This window comes from Syngnathus leptorhynchus, chromosome 10 (assembly GCF_054491065.1).
Source record: "Syngnathus leptorhynchus isolate UIUO chromosome 10, UIUO_Slep, whole genome shotgun sequence".
Taxonomy (NCBI): domain Eukaryota; kingdom Metazoa; phylum Chordata; class Actinopteri; order Syngnathiformes; family Syngnathidae; genus Syngnathus; species Syngnathus leptorhynchus.
This window is the reverse complement of record NC_141204.1, coordinates 11,509,759-11,529,746: the sequence shown is the minus strand read 5'-3', so window position 1 is coordinate 11,529,746 and position 19,988 is coordinate 11,509,759. Positions and strand designations below refer to the sequence as shown.

At 45.1% G+C, this 19,988-nt stretch overlaps 2 protein-coding genes across 2 annotated transcripts; both read right to left on the bottom strand.

Moving 5' to 3' along the window:
• Positions 1-367: 367 nt before the first annotated feature.
• plcb1 (phospholipase C beta 1) lies at positions 368-11,630 on the bottom strand. Its single transcript, XM_085922597.1, has 30 exons — positions 11,541-11,630; positions 11,063-11,203; positions 10,929-11,008; positions 10,635-10,688; positions 9,883-9,958; positions 9,601-9,701; positions 9,187-9,350; positions 8,872-9,018; positions 8,637-8,794; positions 8,249-8,331; positions 8,028-8,112; positions 7,787-7,958; positions 7,346-7,401; positions 6,898-6,988; positions 6,704-6,788; positions 6,407-6,531; positions 5,881-6,035; positions 5,636-5,803; positions 5,353-5,452; positions 5,158-5,262; positions 4,886-4,998; positions 3,550-3,697; positions 3,350-3,403; positions 3,025-3,202; positions 2,830-2,956; positions 2,076-2,152; positions 1,866-1,955; positions 1,710-1,767; positions 1,545-1,631; positions 368-1,415 (listed from the first exon to the last, which is right to left on the bottom strand). Exons 1-30 carry the CDS (start codon positions 11,628-11,630, stop codon positions 1,263-1,265), a joined length of 3,321 nt encoding a protein of 1,106 aa, XP_085778723.1. The 3' UTR covers positions 368-1,262.
• A 5,376-nt stretch (positions 11,631-17,006) lies between these two features.
• crls1 (cardiolipin synthase 1) lies at positions 17,007-19,959 on the bottom strand. The gene is made up of 7 exons (XM_085922113.1): positions 19,405-19,959; positions 18,591-18,728; positions 18,297-18,426; positions 18,121-18,206; positions 17,897-17,965; positions 17,703-17,794; positions 17,007-17,402 (listed from the first exon to the last, which is right to left on the bottom strand). The coding sequence occupies exons 1-7, from the start codon at positions 19,807-19,809 to the stop codon at positions 17,309-17,311; spliced, it is 1,014 nt and encodes a 337-aa protein (XP_085778239.1). The 5' UTR covers positions 19,810-19,959; the 3' UTR covers positions 17,007-17,308.
• Between the last annotated feature and the right edge of the window lie 29 nt (positions 19,960-19,988).

The following is a 19,988-nucleotide window of genomic DNA, read 5'->3' as shown; positions in this document are numbered from 1 at the left end:
TAGACTAAACTATTTCCAGTTCTGTGTAAAGATTTTTTTTTTAAATTTTTTTAAGTGTTGCCCATAGGGATAAATTGAACAAAATCTTGCTCAAATGTGTTTTGAATCATTTGGAGGTCTTTGAACATTTTCGAACTATACCTCTGTCATAAGATTTTAAAGTGGTTTGTCAACTTCACCTGGCACAGCTATATCATTTTTATGACTGCAAAAGTGCAGTTATAGATTTGTCGGTCAGGAGCGGGGAAGAAAGATTCAAGTGTGCGTGCAACATTTGGACTAAGGAATGCCCGCCATGCTTCTGCAGCCACAATGAGGCCCAAGGATGTGTGCTGAGCACTTTTCATCAAAACCTTTTAATGTTGAATCACGATGCAATCAAACCAAAAATGCAAAGCATGCGCAGTTGAATGGCCCGCTCACTTCAAGCCTTTTGAGCAGAAACACAATAGATATCAATTAAATAATGATTGATCAACATTTGGACTTGGGGACTAGGGAAAAGGAAATGGTACCAGTTCATCAGACACGTGCTTTTTGATTGAGAGCTGTTATTTGAAAGTATCATCAAAACAAATACCTCACACAGAGGGAGCAACAAAGTCTACAAGGACGCTGATGCTGCACAAGCAGGGCATTTTGAAAAGTGTTGTGTGTGTGTGAAAGAAATGAAATGGCTTGTTTGTATGCGACATTTCAATGAGGCTTACAGTATCAAAGTGACCATTGAAAAGTTGCCATCTTGTATCGCTTAAATAAATGCGTCAAACTTCATGCAGGATTGCAGAGAGAAAAGAAAAGTTGTTCTACTCTCTGGGATTTGATTTGTTTAAATAAATAAATAAATAAATAAATACATTCCAAACTTCAACCCATTCAAGGTCCAGGGTAGAGGAGTTAGTTTGGGTGTGAGCAAAACAAGAAAAAAGACAAAGAAAACCAAAAACCCAACTACAACAAGTCAGACATGGCGAAATAGGTAGGTCGGTCGGTCTGCTGGTCATAACCTTGATTGTACGATAGACCAAGAGGGTAGAAAGCTGGTTGCTAGGCAACTCTAAAAATTTGGCAGGTAGGTGGGTGGGCCAGGGGAGAAGCCGGCAGGCTCTTTGCGAGCTCGGTTAGTTGGTAGGTTGGAAGATGATTGAAATATGCCTCAATGTTGAGGCACATCAAAGATCCAAACTCATGGTCCAAGTCGTCATTGCACAAAAAGTCAGTCTGCCTACGGCCTCTATCTTGCTTTGGAATTTCCCGCCCGGTCAGTTGTCCTCGGAGAGTATCTCGTTGGGGGTGGACGGTCGGGACTTGCTGTGCCCTCTGACCTCCGGCCTCCTGTCCTGCAGGAAGTCTCGAATCTCGCCAGGCAAACGCTCAAACTTCTCTCGGAACTCGGCCTCAATGGCGCCCTGCAGCTGAATGGCATACGCTCAAAAGATTCATAAAGTTGTTTAGGTCAAAGTTCAAACCTCAGCTTCATGAAATATGGCCCAGAGAAGCCAATTGCCAATTTCATTATTTATAATATTTTATTAGTTCAAAACCTTGGGTTTCTGCTGGTGTATCTCCTGCAGCAGATGATTGTGTTGCTCCACTAGCTGTTCGAGGCGCTTGGCCTGGGTCTCCTCCAGCTATAAGCACACACAAGCAGACCACTTCCTATTACATAGAGAAAAAAGATGCGCGGCTTGACTTGTGTCCGCACTAACCCGTTTGATGTTCTGCACCACTTCATTGACGTACAGCTTGTTGATCTCCATCTTCTCTCTAGAACACACACAGGTGCAGAGAGGAGACGAAAGCTTTCCAAACAATTCAATCCGGTGACGGCAGAGCTTGATTTTTGCATTCAGAAGAAATCATACTCTTCTGCTAGATGTTTCTCTTTGGTCTTGGCCAAGTTGATTTTCTCCGTTCTTCTTCGGTCCATCTGCCTCTTTAGATCCTTCTTCTCCCTGAGTTGGCAGCAAAAAAACACCAGTGAACTGACGGTTACTGGCTGCGGGAATGAAAACCGATCCAAGACGATGGCACGAGATCCAGTGCAAGAGCCGATTTGGAGCTCTTACACTTACTTGTTGCAGATGTCTTTGAGTTTCTTCATTTGTGCGCTATGATGCTCTTCAGCCAGGCTGCAGAGTCGCTCGTTCAGCTGCAAGGCCGATAAAAGTTTACAATCTGACATTGAGGATAAAAAAGGAACGCAAGACCAGCGACGAGGCCGACGTGACATTTGTAATCGTCGCTCATTTTACGCTGTCATCAATGCGTGAATGGTGCTAATACCCATCAAAACAAAGTCCAGATTGATCTGTCAAGAGTACCAGAGCCGAAAACAAAGAAGATTCTTCTTTTCTAACTTAGCGGCTGCTAATGTCAAATATCAGAGTAGGTCTCTTTGTGAGAACAGAAGAAAATAAATGGGGAAAAATTAAATCAGTCAAAAAAATATAGAAATATTTTAAAATATAAAATATTATAAGTAAGTAATAAAAATAAAATAAAAAAGAGCCATGTGCTTGTAAAAATAACAAGCACAAAAAAAAGTTACGCACACATCAAGGGCCAAAGTTTTTAAAGGTAAAATGAATATTCCAAGTCAGTTTGTGAAAGTGAAACAAACCAAAAATATATGGTAAAAAAACAACCACAAACATGGCGATTCTATAAAAGTTTTTTAAATGGCCATTTCTGAAAAGTACAAAAGTCAGGACAAACGTAAAATAAAAACAGGCCTTTTCATAAAAGTGATTTGACAATTTCAAGTAGAATAGGACCCAATCAAGCATCCGCTTCTTGGTGGAGGTCAAAGGGCGGACGTGGGCTCACCGTCTTGATGTGCTCCCTCTGCAGATACTTTTGGCTGTAGTACTGCTCCCGGCGGAGCGTCGCAAGCTGCTCGCACTGCTCGTCTCGCAGCGAGCAGAGACGCTCGTCAGGCTCCTCGGACATGCTCCTGAGCGAGCAGGTGGGTCGGTGGGGGCTAGTTTAATCGCGTGCGAGTGCAGCCAGTGTGTTTCCCACCTGCTCTTGCTGCACTGTCTGGCCGTCTTCTTGTACTTGTTGTTGATGTCTCGCAGGAGCTCGGAGGTCTTCTTCTGGTGTCTCCTCACCAGCTCCTTCAGCTCCTTGAACTGACGCCGCTGCTCCTTCTGGTACAATCTGGACTGCTGCAGGGTGGCCAATGTGCACACTGGCATGTCTGCCGACAACACAATTAAACCATTCCACCGGGGGTGAGCAAACATTGGGCGAGTGAGTGTTGTTTTGTGGGCAGTGTATGTTTTGTGGTTGGCGAGCTGAACCCTAAGTGCGCGTGAAGGCCATGTTATTGGATGGACAGACTGACCTATCAAAACACTTAACACCAAATCTTCACTCTTTGCTGCTGGTTTGGCTGCATCTGAAGATAAACACATGACAAGACAAGTAAGGGACATTTCATCATCAAATAATGACATTATGAAACATGCTATAAGGCTGATTTGCTCAAGGGTTCAGAACAAAAGTGTGCAGACTTCTGTTTGAAGTCTATGGCAATGCCACTACCTGATGTAGCTGCTTGCTGATTGGCCGCAGACGGTTTGGGGGCCACAACGGGAGTGTGGCCCATGGGTCCGGGGACCGGGCTCAGTCCGTTCTCCACCAACGTTGACTTGGGATCGTTTTTCCGCTCGGCACAGCCGTCTGCTTCATCCTGAAAAGTTCAAATGAATATATATACCGTAATTTTCGGACTATAAGTCGCATTTTTTTTCTTAGTTTGGGTGTGGGGGGGGCGACTTATACTGAGGAGCGAATTATGTGAATTTTTTCACAAATTTTCAAAATAAAAATAAAAAACACGATAAACGAATCACGATGTAGCAAGGGATTGCTGTAATTTGAATTTTACGTGACGTCAGTGGCGCAGCGTTTGTTTACATAAAGGACAAAGATTCGATCACGGGATGCCGAAGATGACGAAAGACCCCACGGACTACCGGCATCATTAGCGGCTTTGTTTGTAAGTGACACAGAGGATGAAGAGTTTGAAGGATTTAATGATTTGGAGTGACACAGAAGGTTTAAAAAACTATTATGGCTTTTACGCATGCCCGGTCAGTCGTTGTTGCCTCGTTGAACTCTTGTTTTGTTAAATAAAGAGCCGTTTACCAAACCCACGTCTTTGCTTGTACTTTGTTAACGCTACAATATAGTTATATACTAAATCTGTGGAATAACACCGAGGCTGACGTCAGGGCGCACGCGCAGCGTTGTTGACAAAGGACGAGGAATTTGAATCGATGAATTTAATGATTTGGAGTGACACAGATGGTTTGATAATATTGTTGTAATATGATAGTTATTTGAAATATACTTTATATATCGTTATATGGGTCTGTGGAATAATTAGAAATGCAATTTGCAACGGGTCCGACGTCAACATATGCGGCATTGTTTACATAAAGGACGATCAATGGATTTAATGAATTGGAGTGACAGAGATGGTTTGATAAACGTGTTATTTATGTAATAGTTATTAGAATAACTCTGATGTCAGGCCCGTTTTCAGCTCTTCATTTGTGTTTATGTCACGTTAGCATACCTATTTTTAGCTGTTGTTGCTCGTTCATGTCTGTTCTTGGTGTTGGATTTTGTCTAATAAATTTTCCCCAAAATGCGACCTATACTCCAAAGCGACTTATATATGTTTTTTTTCACGTAATTGTGCATTTTATGGCTAGTGCGACCTATATTGCGGAGCGACTTTTAGTCCGAAAAATACGGTAATTGATCATTAATTTTTTCCCAGTTGACAGAGCAGGCTTTGAAAAACCGTTTTCTAGCAGATATTTGTATTTTCTTGTCATCCAGACAAGAAATACATTTCTTTCTTTCTGACCTTGGTCAGCACGTCGTCCTCTGCGTCCTCCAGCGTGAGAGCGGCCAGCTGCTTGGAACGCTGCTCCAGCAAGTTGACGTATCGAATCGGGTTGGACAGCGCCTCAATCACGTCTGGAAGGCAAACGTAACACCAAGCGTGGGTGCATAGTCAGTGGCTAAACCTTCACTTTTGATAGTTTTATTGTGCTTTTTATGATTTGTATTCACGGTGCCAAGTCATCCGTACATAAAAACAAACAAAAACCAGCAACTCTTTGGCCTTGTACGTACCTGCAAAGGTGTCTGGGACGTAGTCTTTGACTTCCATGTAGACAAACACGGCAGGCAGAATAAGTGACTGGTTCTTCTCGTTCCTCAGGCCGATATAACGATACCCTTGAAAGAATACACGGACGCATTCAGGACAGGAGAATCATCTTGTGATCTCAACGTGACCGAAGATGAGAGTCGAAGAACAGCACGTACCGGGTCGTACGGCAGACACTGGAATTATGCGATGACCGATGAACTTCCCACCTTCCTCAAAAGCGGCAATTCTCAGCGAGGCCAGAGTAGGAAGAATCACCTGGCGGAGAACCAGGACAACATAAGCGCCCCGTTCGACCATTCTGACCAAGTGAGGTTAAGAGCAATTGTCGATGCCCCCTCCAAAAAATCGAAAGAAGCTGTGGCAGAAAAGGAAGTCTGCCATTTTCTATAAAATTCAGCCCTTGAAGCATGCTTGAGACAGCTACAATCAGTTCCGCACCTTCTTGAAGACGACAGGTTCCTCATCCCACACCGGGTTGATGGCATTGTTGTTCTGAGAGGTTTTTGTTTTCAGAGCTTTTCTCCTGGTGTCAGCAGGAAGCCCAAACATCTCCACTTCCACGTAGACGCCCACCCTGCGCTCGGTGAGGAACTGGCCCGAGATCACCTAAAAAGCCCGGCGTGAAAACGGAGTGACACGAGCCTCCTTCTCAAAGGAGGTGAACCGGCTTTCTACTGGCGGACCTTCACGGAGAGCGTGTTGGCTACGATACCATCCACCGTGTTCTCGGTGAAAGGGTCAAAGTGTTTGTCCGGACGCCGCATGAACTCGGGCTTCAGCCTGTAGCCGCTGCGACCGTTGTACTCAAACATGAAGAGGTTCAACTGCATGGACAGATCTGTGACAAAGAATTCACACCTCAAATTGCTCCTGTTTTTTGGGGGACGTACATCTATCATGAGTAGACTTATAAAAAGTCTTAAGAAGCCATGCCCAAAAATACACACAAGGTCTGCCATTTTTATCATTTCCAAGTGTCCTTTGACACAAACAAACCGCTCCTACATATGTTTGAAAATTATGCCCCTTAAACCAGTTTGAATTAGCAACATGAAACAATCATGAGTAGAACCACAAAACGTCTCAAAAAGCCGTGGCCAAAAAAAAAAGCAGCCACCTTCGGGTCAATTTGGGGTCCTTCCAATGACAACCATATGATAAAGCAAGAAAAGAGCAAAGAAAAAAATCTGGGAATCATGGACTCCTCACCTATGGTTTGATAATTGAGAGCCACCAGTTGACAGCCGGCGTTCCAGAAAAGCTGCGGCATGAAGTTGGACGAATCCACTCGGGTTCCTTTGGGATAAATCCGACTTAGCTGCGATTTATTGTATCTGGTTGGTGCCTGGTTAAGGAGTATGACATTTTAAATTTTATTTTTGCAACTCCGCTTACATATTCACATGAGCGATCAAAGGCATTCCAGCGGCAAAGGCATCATATCTACAGAGAAAAAAAGCAGTCAGGATGTGAGCAGTCGCCCGTGGCAACAGTTGCTAAGGATACTCCACAAACTCCACTGGTGACTTGGTGAGGTGCTCCAGAGCTTTGGTCTCAACAAATGACGACATGTGGTAACAGCGGGCTGCCTCTACACGCACGCACACACACAGGATAACAGGACACACACTTGAGCACGTTTCCTGCTCAGTGGAGATGACGAGGTGAACATCCGCTTGTCATTCAGTGCTCTGGCTTACTCTTAGAGGCCTCAAAGGAGTTGAACTTGGTGGGCTGCACGTAGTTGACCAGTGTGGACATCTCCTCCGTGGCCACGGCCTCTGCCGAGCCCTTGAAGGAAGAAGAAAAAAAAAAGTTTTTCCAGTCACGAGCCGTGGCTTTTTCAATTTTTCTATCCTTTGTAAACTTGCAACAATTAGCAAATTAATCAACAATCATTTAGACATTAACTTCAAATTTTCCACATCCTTGGAATGTAATTATTAAAAATAATACATTAACAGATTCATTGTTTTTTTAAAATATAATCTTTAGCTGCAGCGCTCATGTATGGGCAAGGAGAGCCAAAGTTAGTTTTAGCCATTTTAATAATGAGAATTTTCTATTTGGCATGCTGGCCTGGACAAATGATTGCAATTGATTTAAGTGGGGCAAATTGATAAAATGTAACGTGACGTCACTACTGACCTTTTTACCGTCATCGTCGTCGTCATCATCCTCTTCCTCACTTTCAGCTTCTATCTCTGCTGGAAGGGGAGTTATTTCACTCACACAGCATCATTTTTATTTTCATTCAATCATACGTCCAATAAAAGTCTTTAGATGTTTTTAGCTGTAGTGCGGTCTGACATAAAAAGTTAAGACCCTAACTCATTCCTGTTTACAGCGGTGGATTGTCCCTGATGCCAGCAGAGAGAGAATTTTGGTGTTTTGCCTGTCACGCTGGCATAGATCGATATACAATTAGTTCCTTTATACCAATTTACGGGCACCAAAAAGCAGCACATTGTGAATATGATATTACATATTTTCAATTTTCTTTTGTGGGGTTAAATGAATAATGAAAAAAATGAGCTGAAATTACTTATAATTTAATTTGTGCAAGGCAGCCTTATGTTGTCGTCGTACCTGTGGTGTTGTTGCTAAGCGACACGGACTCTGTGTCCTGATTGGTTGACTGTTCCGTCAATCTCTTGATGTCACTGCCACCACCAGAGGAGGCTTTGTGCGATTTCTTGTTCTTGATAAGAATTCTTCCCATCAGCTCAAGAGGACTTGGCAGCGGCATGCCCGGCTCCAGCTGTCATAAAATCAGGATGGAGCCATTGTCACAAATCTTCTATTTTTCTTTGCGTGTAAGAGTGCTTACCGGGTATTTGTCCAGCGGGTCGATCAGTAATGCCTCCCCAAAGATTGATCGACAATATTCCGCCATTTTAGCCTGCTGCTTCAAACTGATAGAAAGATATTTCAGCCTATTAGGAGGCAGCATTCAAGTCGGACAAATTGGGTAAAAATGAAAAGTTGGTGATCTATTGCAAATACTTTTTTCGAAAGCAGTTTAGTCATTTTGTTATGAAAATAACTCACGAGTCGACGTGATTCTCGAAAGACAAGATGACCGGGAAAGGTGATGTCTTGAAGGCACACTCTGCAATGGCCTCAATGACTTCCTGGTTTAAAAAAAACAAACCAAAAAACTCCACAAACTGAATCAAAATTATTAATATACAATGGCAAAATAAGTAAGAAGGACAATATAATAAGCAAAACCAAGAAGTAAAATAATGCTTGGAAATGAACAAGCATAAATAATTCTATTAATTACAACTCACAGACCGGCAACAAAAAATACAATATCCAAAGCATACACTTTTTTTGTCAGTCTAAAAATCAATAAAAATTGAAACAAATGAGGGCTATTTTTTACAGGTAATAATGAACATGCATGGTTTCCCAAGTGTGTGTTTGTGTCGACCTTGAAGGAGATCTCCGAGGTCATGGTGAAGCCATGAGTGATGACGGGCTCCTCTTCGGCCGTGCGACCCTTCCACACGTCCAGCTCCACGCAGCGACATCCGGCCAGCAGCACCTGTCGGTACATCTCCACCGACGAGCTTCCTGCTAGCTGGCCCGCTGGGGAAAAAATACAAAAAGGTTTTGTTGTGGGTTGTTGATCACGTTTCAGCTTGAGTGCGTGCGGGCTGGCGGACCTGTCAGGTATGTGTTGTGTGAGGAGTTGACAAAGTAGTGCGACAGCGGGAAGCTCATGTCTTCAGACTGGTCTAGTTTGTCCGGAGGGATGACGCCGTTCTCGTCACTCGACAGATAACTGCAGAAGGCCTGCAGCGAGATCAGGCCTGGCCAACACACACAGATACACACGCAAGTGAATAAACACAACCTCTCATTTCACGTCTTTCCAATTTGCATTTGACCATCCATCCGTCAAGCATCTATTTCTCTCATCATCCATTAATCTATTTTTTTTCTTCTTTATCTTGCTGGTGCATGTGCTTTAATGTCACCTTGCTCCAGCAGCGTCTTGTCGCTTTGGTGCCTTTCGAGGAGCGTCTGGGTTTGAGCGGGTCTGAGAGGCGGGTAGAGGATCTCGTTGAGTCTGGGGTCCCGCTGCTTGAAGTTGATGAAATCCGTCATCCGATCCAACGACACGGTTTTGTCCTTGCCTCCCCTACGGGGAATGCAACTTTGTCATATCCACAAACTGCTTTCAATTCTTTTTCATTTGGTGCGAGGCAGAACTGCTTTTTTAGTGGCTTGCGGTGCGCAAACGCATTTTCAGACATGAAAATGTGGGCAAAGCGCAGTGAACACGTTCCTGCTGCACTTGTACATCAAAGTGAGTCTTGTGTGTGTTCTGACAAGTAGGACAAGCACGACTTCATCACGCTGCTCGCTCAAAGAAGTCGTGGCGCACTCACTGCATTTGGAAGATGTTGGCCAGCTCCGGACGAGGACAAAGATGCTCCAGGAAGCTCTTGTACACCTCCAGAGTGAAGTCCTCCAATTTGATGGCATCACCCTGTTGAGTGCACGCAAGAACACCAAACAATTGAATATTTTTCCACAAGTCAATATAGGCTGTCCCCACATTAATTTTTACATTATCATGCAATTGAATTGATTGAAAATAGCTTGATGGCAAATCTACAAAGTGTCTGGGACACTGAGCAATTCACAAGCAGAAAAACAATTTGACAGACCCGCCCGTAAGGAAGTCGGCAGTTCTCCAGCGCATTCTCTACGCGCTTTCTGTCTGATGAAAACAAGCGAACGATACTGAAAGAGAGAGGAGGAGGGAGGGGGGGGATGAATCACATCACTAACTCCTCACATCAGAGAATCACTTCAAATTCTGTAACAGTCCCAATTTGTCCTTGAGTGGACTGCAGACGGGTTTTGGTCTGGAGGGATGCCACAGATTACTTGGCTAGGGTCCATTTACAAAGAAGCGTCCCGCATTTAAACAAGAAACACTTTGTTTGGGATTTGAATTCTGCTTCTTATCACAATTACTCGGACTGAAAAAGGAAAATAAATGCATTAAGTGACTTCATTTGAATCATATTGCACAAATTATACCTTTCCCCCAGTTTATTTTCTAATTTTAATTCCGGGGGCAAGTTATTCTACGTCTTCACTTCAAACTAAAACTTCTGTGTTTGACCCGCAATTTTGCATCGCTCTAATTTCCGGTTGGTGAAAAGGGCGACGGTGTCCCCAGCCGGCTTTGCGAACCCTCCGTTTTCTTCCTTCATCTTGGTCTCACATGTGGTGCCGCCGGCCCATTAGCGGGTCAGTGCTGAATTAGGCACTTTGCTGGATCCTGTCCCTGTTTTTGCTTTCCCAAGTGCACGTGGAATTGAGTTTATTTTGGGAAGCAGGCGACGGGAAAGAGTAAATTTATGAAGTCTCAGCAGATTGGCCGCAAACAGGACAGACAGGCTTCACTCACTTCTTGACAGGAATTCTGCCCTCCGAGTTGGGCTGCACAGTCAACTTCACGTACCTGCAGGAACAAAGGCAGATGGATTGGATTTTCTTTCAGCAATCTGACAGAATCTATTTGGAGAGTTAAAAATACATCAAAAACAGAAAAAGATAGAAAAAAGTAAAGAAAAAAATCTTGGTAAATCGGTTCATCAAAAATCTGGAACTTGGGGAACTTGGATGTTTCCGCCCATCAATAAGACACAAAGCACCAGGCTGTGTTTTGTGTGTGCATGAGTGTGTGTGTATCCTGACTCACGCTTTGAGGAGGCTGTGGTCTCTGTTGAGGTTGTGGCTCAGCAGGTTGGAAGACAAACAAAAGAGCTCCTCACACCACACCTACAAAGAGCATCATCACCATCATCTTCTTCCACCTCCTCCTGGTCGTGGTACCTTGGCCTCATCCTCCTGAGAGGCGATGAAGATGATCTGGTTGATGTTGACAATGTCGGAGGCCGTCACTACGGTGACCATACGGTTCTCCAGCCGGCCCACCAGATTGCCCACGTCCAGCAGCTCCCGCAGCTTGGCCTCCTATTGGCCAATAAGGCACAATCATTTTGGAAAATGACTGCAACAGAACAAACTGCGTACAAAACAAAGTCCTGTCCATACTTGGAGTGCATCTGGAAAGCTGTCAGAGGACTTCATGTTTAAAATTTTGAGCCAAAAAAACCAACAAAATCTATTTCGGAACATGGCTGTGCACTGTATGCACACATACTGTCGTTCTTTCGGACTACACAATGAGCACTTGGGCATGAAATGATTTCCAAGGTACTACATTTTTCTTGCATGAACAATCAGCGAGATTGCGACTCAAAGAAGGCAAGCAAGACAGAGGTGAAAGAAGTGAAGAGGCTGGCGTTACCTTTGCAGTTTTGGTGCTCCTGCCCGTCCGGACATCTTTCACATGGGTCAAGTCTAACAACTCGCTCTCCTGGAAAACGTAAACCCACATGCGCGCACGCACGCACGCACGCACGCACGCACGCACGCACGCACGCACGCACGCACGCACGCACGCGCGCGCGCACGCACGCACGCACACACACACACACACACACACACACACACACACACACACACACACACACACACACACACACACACACACTTAATCCTGCTTCCTGCAGAGGCGCCAAATTATGTGCATGTTGACAATCAATGATAACGGCCACATACTGAGCATCTTTAGGCTGTTTGCTTCCTATTTATGTAAAGGATGTGGATAATGTACTGCTATTTTCATCTCCGAATCATGATTAAACAGAATTCAAATAATAAGCTTCAATTATATATCTACAACAGGAAGACGTCTTGCTGACGAGAATCGAACCAATTGTGGACTCCCAAGTGACTGTTGGTGTATGAGTAAAACTGAATAAACCCGATAGTATCCATGCAGTCGTGTGTCACGTGCACTCGTGCACCTTGTTCTGGTCGGTCCAGTACAGATAAAGTCCATGAGGGTCGACAAAGAGCGTCACAGGAGTTACAGTGGAAAGATCCTGCAGAGGAACATGTGAAGAGTCAGAAGAAAAGACTTGTAACCAACTTGACGGCCTCGCTGCTCTTCTTCAGAGAAGCTGCCTTGAAGTCACCATTTTAAATCCACTTCTAATTTGAACCATGTGCGAGTGGTTGTACTTTTGATTCAAGCATGCCGAGTGCCTTTACAAGCCGACGACCGAAAAGTAGAACTCGAAGCGCTGAGGATGGCCAACTAGATCCCTGTCAAGTGTCGCCATGGCAACCAACTCTTAAAACACCCAGCAGTTAAAAAAAAAGAAAACACACTTATGTGCACATTCTCTCTCTCGTGCTTTCTAACACACACACACACACACACACACACACACACACACACACACACACACACCTCATTCCTATCACATTTTGCATCGGTTCTCTTTAGGTAGGGGTAGCCATGCCAGTTACCATAGCAACCACACCACTACACGTTTCCATTGTGAGGGCACTTGAACATACCAATACAGACTCACACTCATGCTGCTGACATGCAAGCAAACATGTGATGCATAAAATAAATTTTACCTTACAAGAAGAGAAAATTTGTTTAAAATAGCGCTGGATTTTATTTTATTTGGAAAAATAAAAGTAATGAATGAAGTAATGAAAGAAATGATAATTTGCTATTTTCATTAACATGACTAAACGATTTTCTATTTCATAAACAATGCACAACATAAAAAAAATATTCAAACTTCATTTGAATTAAATGAATAGAAAAAATACTGTTTCAGAGTAGTGAGCTGAGCTAAAACTGCGGTGTTTTGTCAATGAATGTAACAAATATGCAGATTTGTTTAAAAAATAAATCTAGCAAAGATTTCATCATGTGTTGTGCCAATTTTGAGTCAATTGAAACAAGGTCCTCAGAATTTAAGTTGACACTTATACCACGAAATCTGCGCCTTGGCTCAAAGAGGACAGCAGGAAACATTTCTTTTAGCTTGAATGTGTTTCATGAATGAATGTTTGCACTTTTGCAACCGTCTTACCTCGTCCCATTTGATGAAGTTGCTGCCGTTCCTCAGGGTCGGCGACACGGCGGGTGGCTGGAGTTTTAAGGCGTGGACCCCCGGCTGGGCGCTGGCCATGGCTCCTCATGCACGTGTGGAGTGGGGGGGGGGGCTCCGAGCTTGCCAAACTCTCGTCAACAGGCAGAGTCGCCGAGCTGCTGCATCCTTTTCCTCCTCCTTGGCATTGCCTTTTTGTGGTGGTGGTGGTGCTATGCGTGGTCCGCCCCCACCCCTTTGTGCTGCAACAGACTGAAGACTGAAGCAGATGCCTTTATGGGAGACGACAACACACGTGCGTGCGCTCAGCCTCCACAAATTGACTCATCGCCGACATGCGCAAAGCGGCTTCCCACAGACGGGGGAGGGATGAGAGTGAAGAAAGGGATGGAGAGAGGAGGAGAGTAAAAAAGGGACCGAGGGGAAGATGAGTGCTGGAGCGGAGGCGGAATGCAAAAGAGAAGAGTCGGAGGGGAAAAAAAAGGGGGGGGTACACTTTGGTCAAATGAGGCCAGCAGGAGGAAATGGTTGACTTTTTGATCAACAGGTGCAAATGCATGGTCTCGGTGAGCGAGTGCAGTGCATTTCCTGACCTTAGTATTACCTTTTACAGTACATGTAGTACAATTCATCCACCCTCCCAAAAAATATATAATATAATAGATATTATATATATTATATTATATATTAAAAGTATTCTCCCCACCGATTCACGACGTCCCGAGTTGAGGTCAGCAGCACAGCATCTCCACTGTAAACAGGGTCGACGGTACACTGCTTCCTCCTCCTGAGACGCCGGATGGTGGACCAGAATCTCCTTGTAGCCGTCCGGAAGTCATTCTCCATGGCCTCGCCAAACTCCTCCCACGCCCGGGTTTTTGCCTCAGCAACCGCCAAAGCCGCGTTCCGCTTGGCCATCCGGTACCTGTCGGCTGCCTTCGGAGTCCCACAGGCCAAAAGGGGCCCGATAGAACTCCTTCAGCTGACAGCTCCGCCCCTCTCTTCACCTGAGCGTCCAAAACATGCGGCCGCAAATCCGATGACACGACTACAAAGTCGATCATCGAACTGCGGCCTAGGGTGTCCTTGTGCCAAGTGCACACATGGACATCCTTATGTTTGAACATGGTGTTCGTTATTGAAAATCCGTGTCGAGCACAGAAGTCCAATAATAGAACACCGCTTGAGTTCAGATCGGGGGGGCCGTTCTTCCCAATCACGCCCTTCCAGGTCTCACTGTCATTGCCTACATGTGCATTGAAGTCACCCAGTAGAACGACAGAGTTCCCAGAAGGACACCAAAAAGGGTGGGTAGTCTGACTTGCTGTTCGGTGCATAGGCACAAACAACAGTCAGGACCCACGGGTGAAGGCCCGGCCGAGGGAAAACTAGGTCCATATATTTTATTCATCATAAGGAGTCTTCTGAGCCGTGCTTTGTCTGGCCCCTCACCTTGGACCCTTTTGCCATGGGTGACCCTACCAGGGGCATGAAGCCTCAGACAACATGGCTCCTAGGATCATAGGGGTACGCAAACCCCTCCACCACGATAAGGTGACGACTCACAGAGGAAGAGATATGACTCTTGTGAAGTATGAAAGTCAATATGCAATAATTCAAACCCACGTCAATGCGGAAAGACCAAAAGGATGCAAAAAAATAATAATAAATAAAATTCAGTTGGCTTGCCGGCACAATTGATTATCACGGGAAGTCAGTGGGCGAGGCCGTGGAGATTTAGGATGGCAAAATGCGATGCGGGCAGCAAGGAAAAGCAGAAAATGACAATGCATCTGCTGAGAAATGAAAACAAGCAAGTGCTCTACCAACCACACGTCGTCCAACAAAAATATGACAACAAGCTGATGGAGCAAGCGGGGAAGCAAACAAGGGAGGGGAGGAGGGACGGCAGTCTTGTTTATGCCCAATAAAACAAAATGTCGTCTGTCTGAAAAGAGACAGGATGATGAATTGTCGTCTGCATAAATGAAGCACTTGAGGCTCCTTCTGTGCAAAGTGGCTTCGAAAGATCTGGATCAATATGGCCATCCGTTAGAAGTGTAACAGCGGCAGCACGGTCGTCACACGAGGGCCGACATTTTCCCTTTTTCTCCACTTTTAGGTCATAACCCCCAAACCAACCCATGTTATACTGCGCCTTACAATAAAATGACATGCGTACACTTCTTAGGAATGAAATCTTTGTCTCGTTTTTTGATAAACTTTATGCCCCCCCCCATGAATTTTAACGTTGGCCATAATGGTGGTACTGAGTGTAAAAGGTTTGCCAGCTAACCAATCATCGATTTTGTTTTGAATTCATTTATGCCAAGCGTTCAATTTTAAACATCTGCCCTTTCAAGACACGTCAACAGTTCATGCGATCAGATATCCATCCATTCATCTTCTATATCGCTTGTCCCCACGGGGTCGCGGGCGTGCTCGAGCCTATCCCAGCAGTCATTGGGCAGTAGGCGGGGGACACCCTGAACTGGCTAATCGCAGGGAACACAGGGACAAACAACCATCCGCACTCACAACTAGGGACAATTTGGAGTGGTCAATTCGCAGCATGGTTTTGGGATGTGGGAGGGAACCACACAGGGCGGAATCGAAGCCGCACTCTCCAAATTGTAAGGCGGGTGTGCTAACCAATGCACCACCGAGCCACCCTTATGATCAGATACTCATAGGAAAAAAAATAATAACTAGAGCTATTTTGTAAATGTGCCATGTTACAAGAAAAAACACTCAGACACACAAGGCCTAAGAAACTCCCCTGCCTGCACACACACGCACACACAGACACGCACAAAGCCCATCTGCACCAGGAAATTTCTGTGCTGGGATCTTACATAAGGCAGAGTAGGCGGTGGAGATCTATTTCAAGCCCATAAAAGACCAACGAGAGTGTGTGTGTGTGTGTGTGTGTGTGTGTGTGTGTGTGTGTGTGTGTGCGTGCGTGCGTGTGTGTGTGTGTGTGCGTGCGTGCGTGCGTGTGTGTGTATAGGACCCTTGCAGCAACTGCAAAGAATCTGAAACAGTTTGGGTGATTTTATGAGTAAAAGTGGAGTTTGTTGGGCTCAGAGGTGATGCGTTCAAGGAGCCCTTGAAATGGAAGATGTCAAACAGACGGAACAAGGGCATCATTGCTAAAGATTCTTTGGAAGTGCACCAGGTGGGTCAAGCATAAGCGCTTCTTTAAGCAGTCCTCAGAGATGAGCTGGAAAGCACTTTGAATCAAGCACCGCCTGTGTGACAAGTTCAAATTTGGAGTTTGCGGGGACGTGTGCTACATATTGAGAAGTCCACAGGGCAACCACAAGACAGTCAGACAAAAATGATTTCAAATACACATATTTTGATAGCAGATATAAAATAAAACGTTTCCCACTTTTTTTTTTCTTTGCTTCAGTGCGTTTGAGCTTGGCAGAGACTTGAAGGAGATTTGCGCAATGGAAAAGAGGTCAACTGACTCCATGCTAAGTCTTTCTTAAAGCATCCCCGCACACACTTGACTTTCATCCATTGCTCTCAAAAAATATAACACACAATGTCAAAGGAAAAATTCCCAGTGATGCTGGAACTAAGCCTTTGATCATAAATATTACACATTAATATGGAAAAAGGGCAGATTTGAAACGAACTAAGTATTGGGGCTAAATTGAAAATATGAGAGGACAATGGAGCATATTTACATGATACTTAATTGTGTATACTTTTGCGATGGCAACTATTTTTTGTTTAGTTGTGTCATTCGTTGAGCCGTAACCGTCAGGTATAAATTGCACTAAAGACACATTGACATTGACCAGATTTTCTCTTTTTACTGATAAAGCAAACATTTATTCATGGTGTGACTATGATGACTGTGTAAAAATATAAGAAATTCTTTCTTCATACATACAGTAGGTCCAGTGGATGAGCTGCAGTACCACCATCTGCAGCGAGTCAACGCCATGGCGACGCCGTAGCAGTCGCTTAATGTTCTCACTACTCTTGGCCGTCATCCTGCGCTCACGTGTCTGGCTCGTGCCTCCCCCGACCTCCGCCGACTCTTGTTTATCAAGAGCTCGTTTGCGAGTGAATTTTGTCGTCATGGCGACCTAGTGTTTAGCACTCGGACGGTCTTACGGCCATAGTGCCAGTAGCTGTAGCCCGACGCCGCGGTGGTCATGGCCGTGACGAACCTGCAACAGGTGGAACAGATGAAAACATGACCTCCATTCATCTAAACACACAAGGCATCAATTTAAATTGATCAAAAATTAAAGTCAAAGAATTTGCAGTTGAAGTTGTTGTGCAATTTTCTTTTTAGAAAAAGATATCCTTGAAAATTTCTCAATTTCTCATGTTGTCAATTTGACAATATGACAAATATGGCGCTTTGTATGTGACGCTGACCATATGAATTAGGTCTGACTGCAGAATGCACGGTCAACATTCCTTTAAAGCGGTGGTGAGACCAGTGGGTGGTGTTGGCATCTTACCACAGGCCCTGCAGCAGGATGCTGTCTGTGTACTGGAAGACCGGCGCCGCCAGGGATGCCGCAACCAGAACCAGCTGGATGGCCGTGTTCACCTGTAGAGGACCGAGACACAAAAAAAAAAACCTACCTCGTTTTGTAAAACGTAAAAATTTACAAACAATAATGTGGTGCAATTTACACAGTGAGTAGCTCACCTTGCTGAAGAATGTAGGCTTGAGCTGAGCTGTGGTGTAGCAGGGATTAAAAAACTTACTGAGAGTCACCTGGAAGCGTCAAGGAAACAACATACACACAAGACTTAATTATGTCGCAGCGCGCTCGCGCTCACGCACGCGCACGCACACACACACACACACACACACACACACACACACACACACACACACACACACACACACACAGTCGGATAAAGCCCCACCGGTGGCGGCACGGTCTTGTATCTGACCCAGAAGACGGCGGCGATCAAACCAATGTCCCTGAAAACCACCAGAGCCGTCAGTGGTGCTGCAAGAGGGGCAACAGACACCCGATTAGTTGTGTCAACTCAATCCAGATCCTTTCCCATACTCTCTCGAGGCAGAGGTGGAATAATACCTGGTATGATTTCTGCATATGTGAGGCAGATGTATAAAATGCTGATAAGGATTTTATCTGCCAGTGGGTCCAAGGCGCTTCCCAGCGCCGACTTCTGCGTGGGCCACGTCCTGGCAATGTAACCGTCCAGCTGAGAGGGACAGACATGCACACAAGCATGTACATTCAAGACCCATGTTGAATAATACGGAGTAATTTACAGTCTGCTGTCAGAGTCAAATGGACTTCTGTTTGGCAAGTAGCAGGCTCGCATTATGTCATGACACAGTTTTGTTTTTGTGTCATGCATGTTACCAGGTCAGTGGCTCCAGCCAGGGTGAAGAGCGCCAGGCTAAGGTGGAAGTGTTGTTGAATGATCAGATGACCCAGGAAAGGAGCCAGGACTATCCGACACACGCACAGCAGGTTGGGGATGGTCCATGGGTTCTCATACTGTACCGTGACATTGAAACATGATCAATTGACATCATATACTATCTAATAGATCAATGGTTCTCAAGCTTGGGCCTATAAAAGCTTGCAATAAACACAGTATTTTTTACGTGATGGCATACCTCCATTTGTGCCGTTTTCCACCCCCGTATGAATGGAAAAATATGTATTTTGTAGTAAAGGTGTCTTTTCTCAATAAGACATGGTTGTCACTTCACTGGTTCTTTTATCTCAAACAAGATATATATAAGATAAGGTTGCATTACCTGACATGTTTCGGCTTATACTTCCACCTTCATTTCAAACAAGATATTTTAGGTTGCATGACCTGACATTTTTCGGCTTATACTTCGGTCTTCATCAGAGCGGAAGTATAAGCCGAAACATGTCAGGTCATGCAATCTAAAATATCTTGTTTGAGATAAAAGAACCAGTGAAGTGACTGACAAGTGAAAACAAAATGAACAGTACAAAGACATGGTTGTATACCTCGTTATTTATTGACTTTAGCATCAACATTTGTAAACATAACATCACTACTTACTTTCTTTGAAAACATACAACTTACTTAAGAGTATGCATGATGGTTGTTGTGTTTTCGCTATGGTAGATTCTGAGAAAATGAAGCCCCAAAGTTTAAGAAGTCTGTTTAACACAATTCCACACTTTTACTTACCAGTTCTTTAAACTTAAAGAGCCCCTGTCCGGGCACCGGTGCGGCCTTCCCCTCAGTGTCGCCTTGCTGATTGTTCTTCCCACTAAGCCCTCGGCCTCCGGTTGACAGGAGAGCCCAGGAGTTAACCGTCGAGCAGCGGTGACCTCCGCGTAGCACGAGCAGAGTCCCACACGTTCTCCACCACGTTGACGGAAGCGGGCCAAGGCGACAAGGAGCGCGGCAGTCAGCCCCTCTGAGTCCAAAGCTCCAGGAGCCTCCCCCCGCCGCCCTGACATGTGTTGCGCGCTGGAGACGCCATGTCGCCAGCTCCAGCCCACACGCAGCCCCGCGCCGTGCCAACAGCAAACACTTGACGGCCTTGCGGCACAGTGGCGCCGGAGTACTCCGAAAACACAAAATCATCATCTTCACCTGCACTGAGTCGGCGAGGGCTGCATCCGCCCGGCCATGGCCAAATTGTCCAGTTTATAGCCGACCGAGGACTAACTGGGGTAAGTGGGCTGCCATGTTGCCGTAAAGTGATGCGGCGGGGAGGCAGGCAATGTCGTAAAACTATTGAGGGTGCGGGGCGCCAAACAAGATAG

What these genes read in the sequence shown, in the direction of transcription:
- plcb1 (XM_085922597.1), bottom strand. Translation starts at nt 11,630, where the DNA reads ATGTGGGTTTACGTTTTCCAGGAGAGCGAGTTGTTAGACTTGACCCAT. An exon ending in AGACAGTGCAGCAAGAGCAG is followed by an intron (nt 2,957 to 3,024) that starts GTGGGAAACACA and finishes CTGCTCGCTCAG; the next exon opens with GAGCATGTCCGAGGAGCCTG. An exon ending in TACACCAGCAGAAACCCAAG is followed by an intron (nt 1,416 to 1,544) that starts GTTTTGAACTAA and finishes TATGCCATTCAG; the next exon opens with CTGCAGGGCGCCATTGAGGC.
- crls1 (XM_085922113.1), bottom strand. Translation starts at nt 19,809, where the DNA reads ATGATGATTTTGTGTTTTCGGAGTACTCCGGCGCCACTGTGCCGCAAG. An exon ending in TGGCTGGAGCCACTGACCTG is followed by an intron (nt 18,427 to 18,590) that starts GTAACATGCATG and finishes TGTCCCTCTCAG; the next exon opens with CTGGACGGTTACATTGCCAG. An exon ending in ATCCTGCTGCAGGGCCTGTG is followed by an intron (nt 17,403 to 17,702) that starts GTAAGATGCCAA and finishes CACCTGTTGCAG; the next exon opens with GTTCGTCACGGCCATGACCA.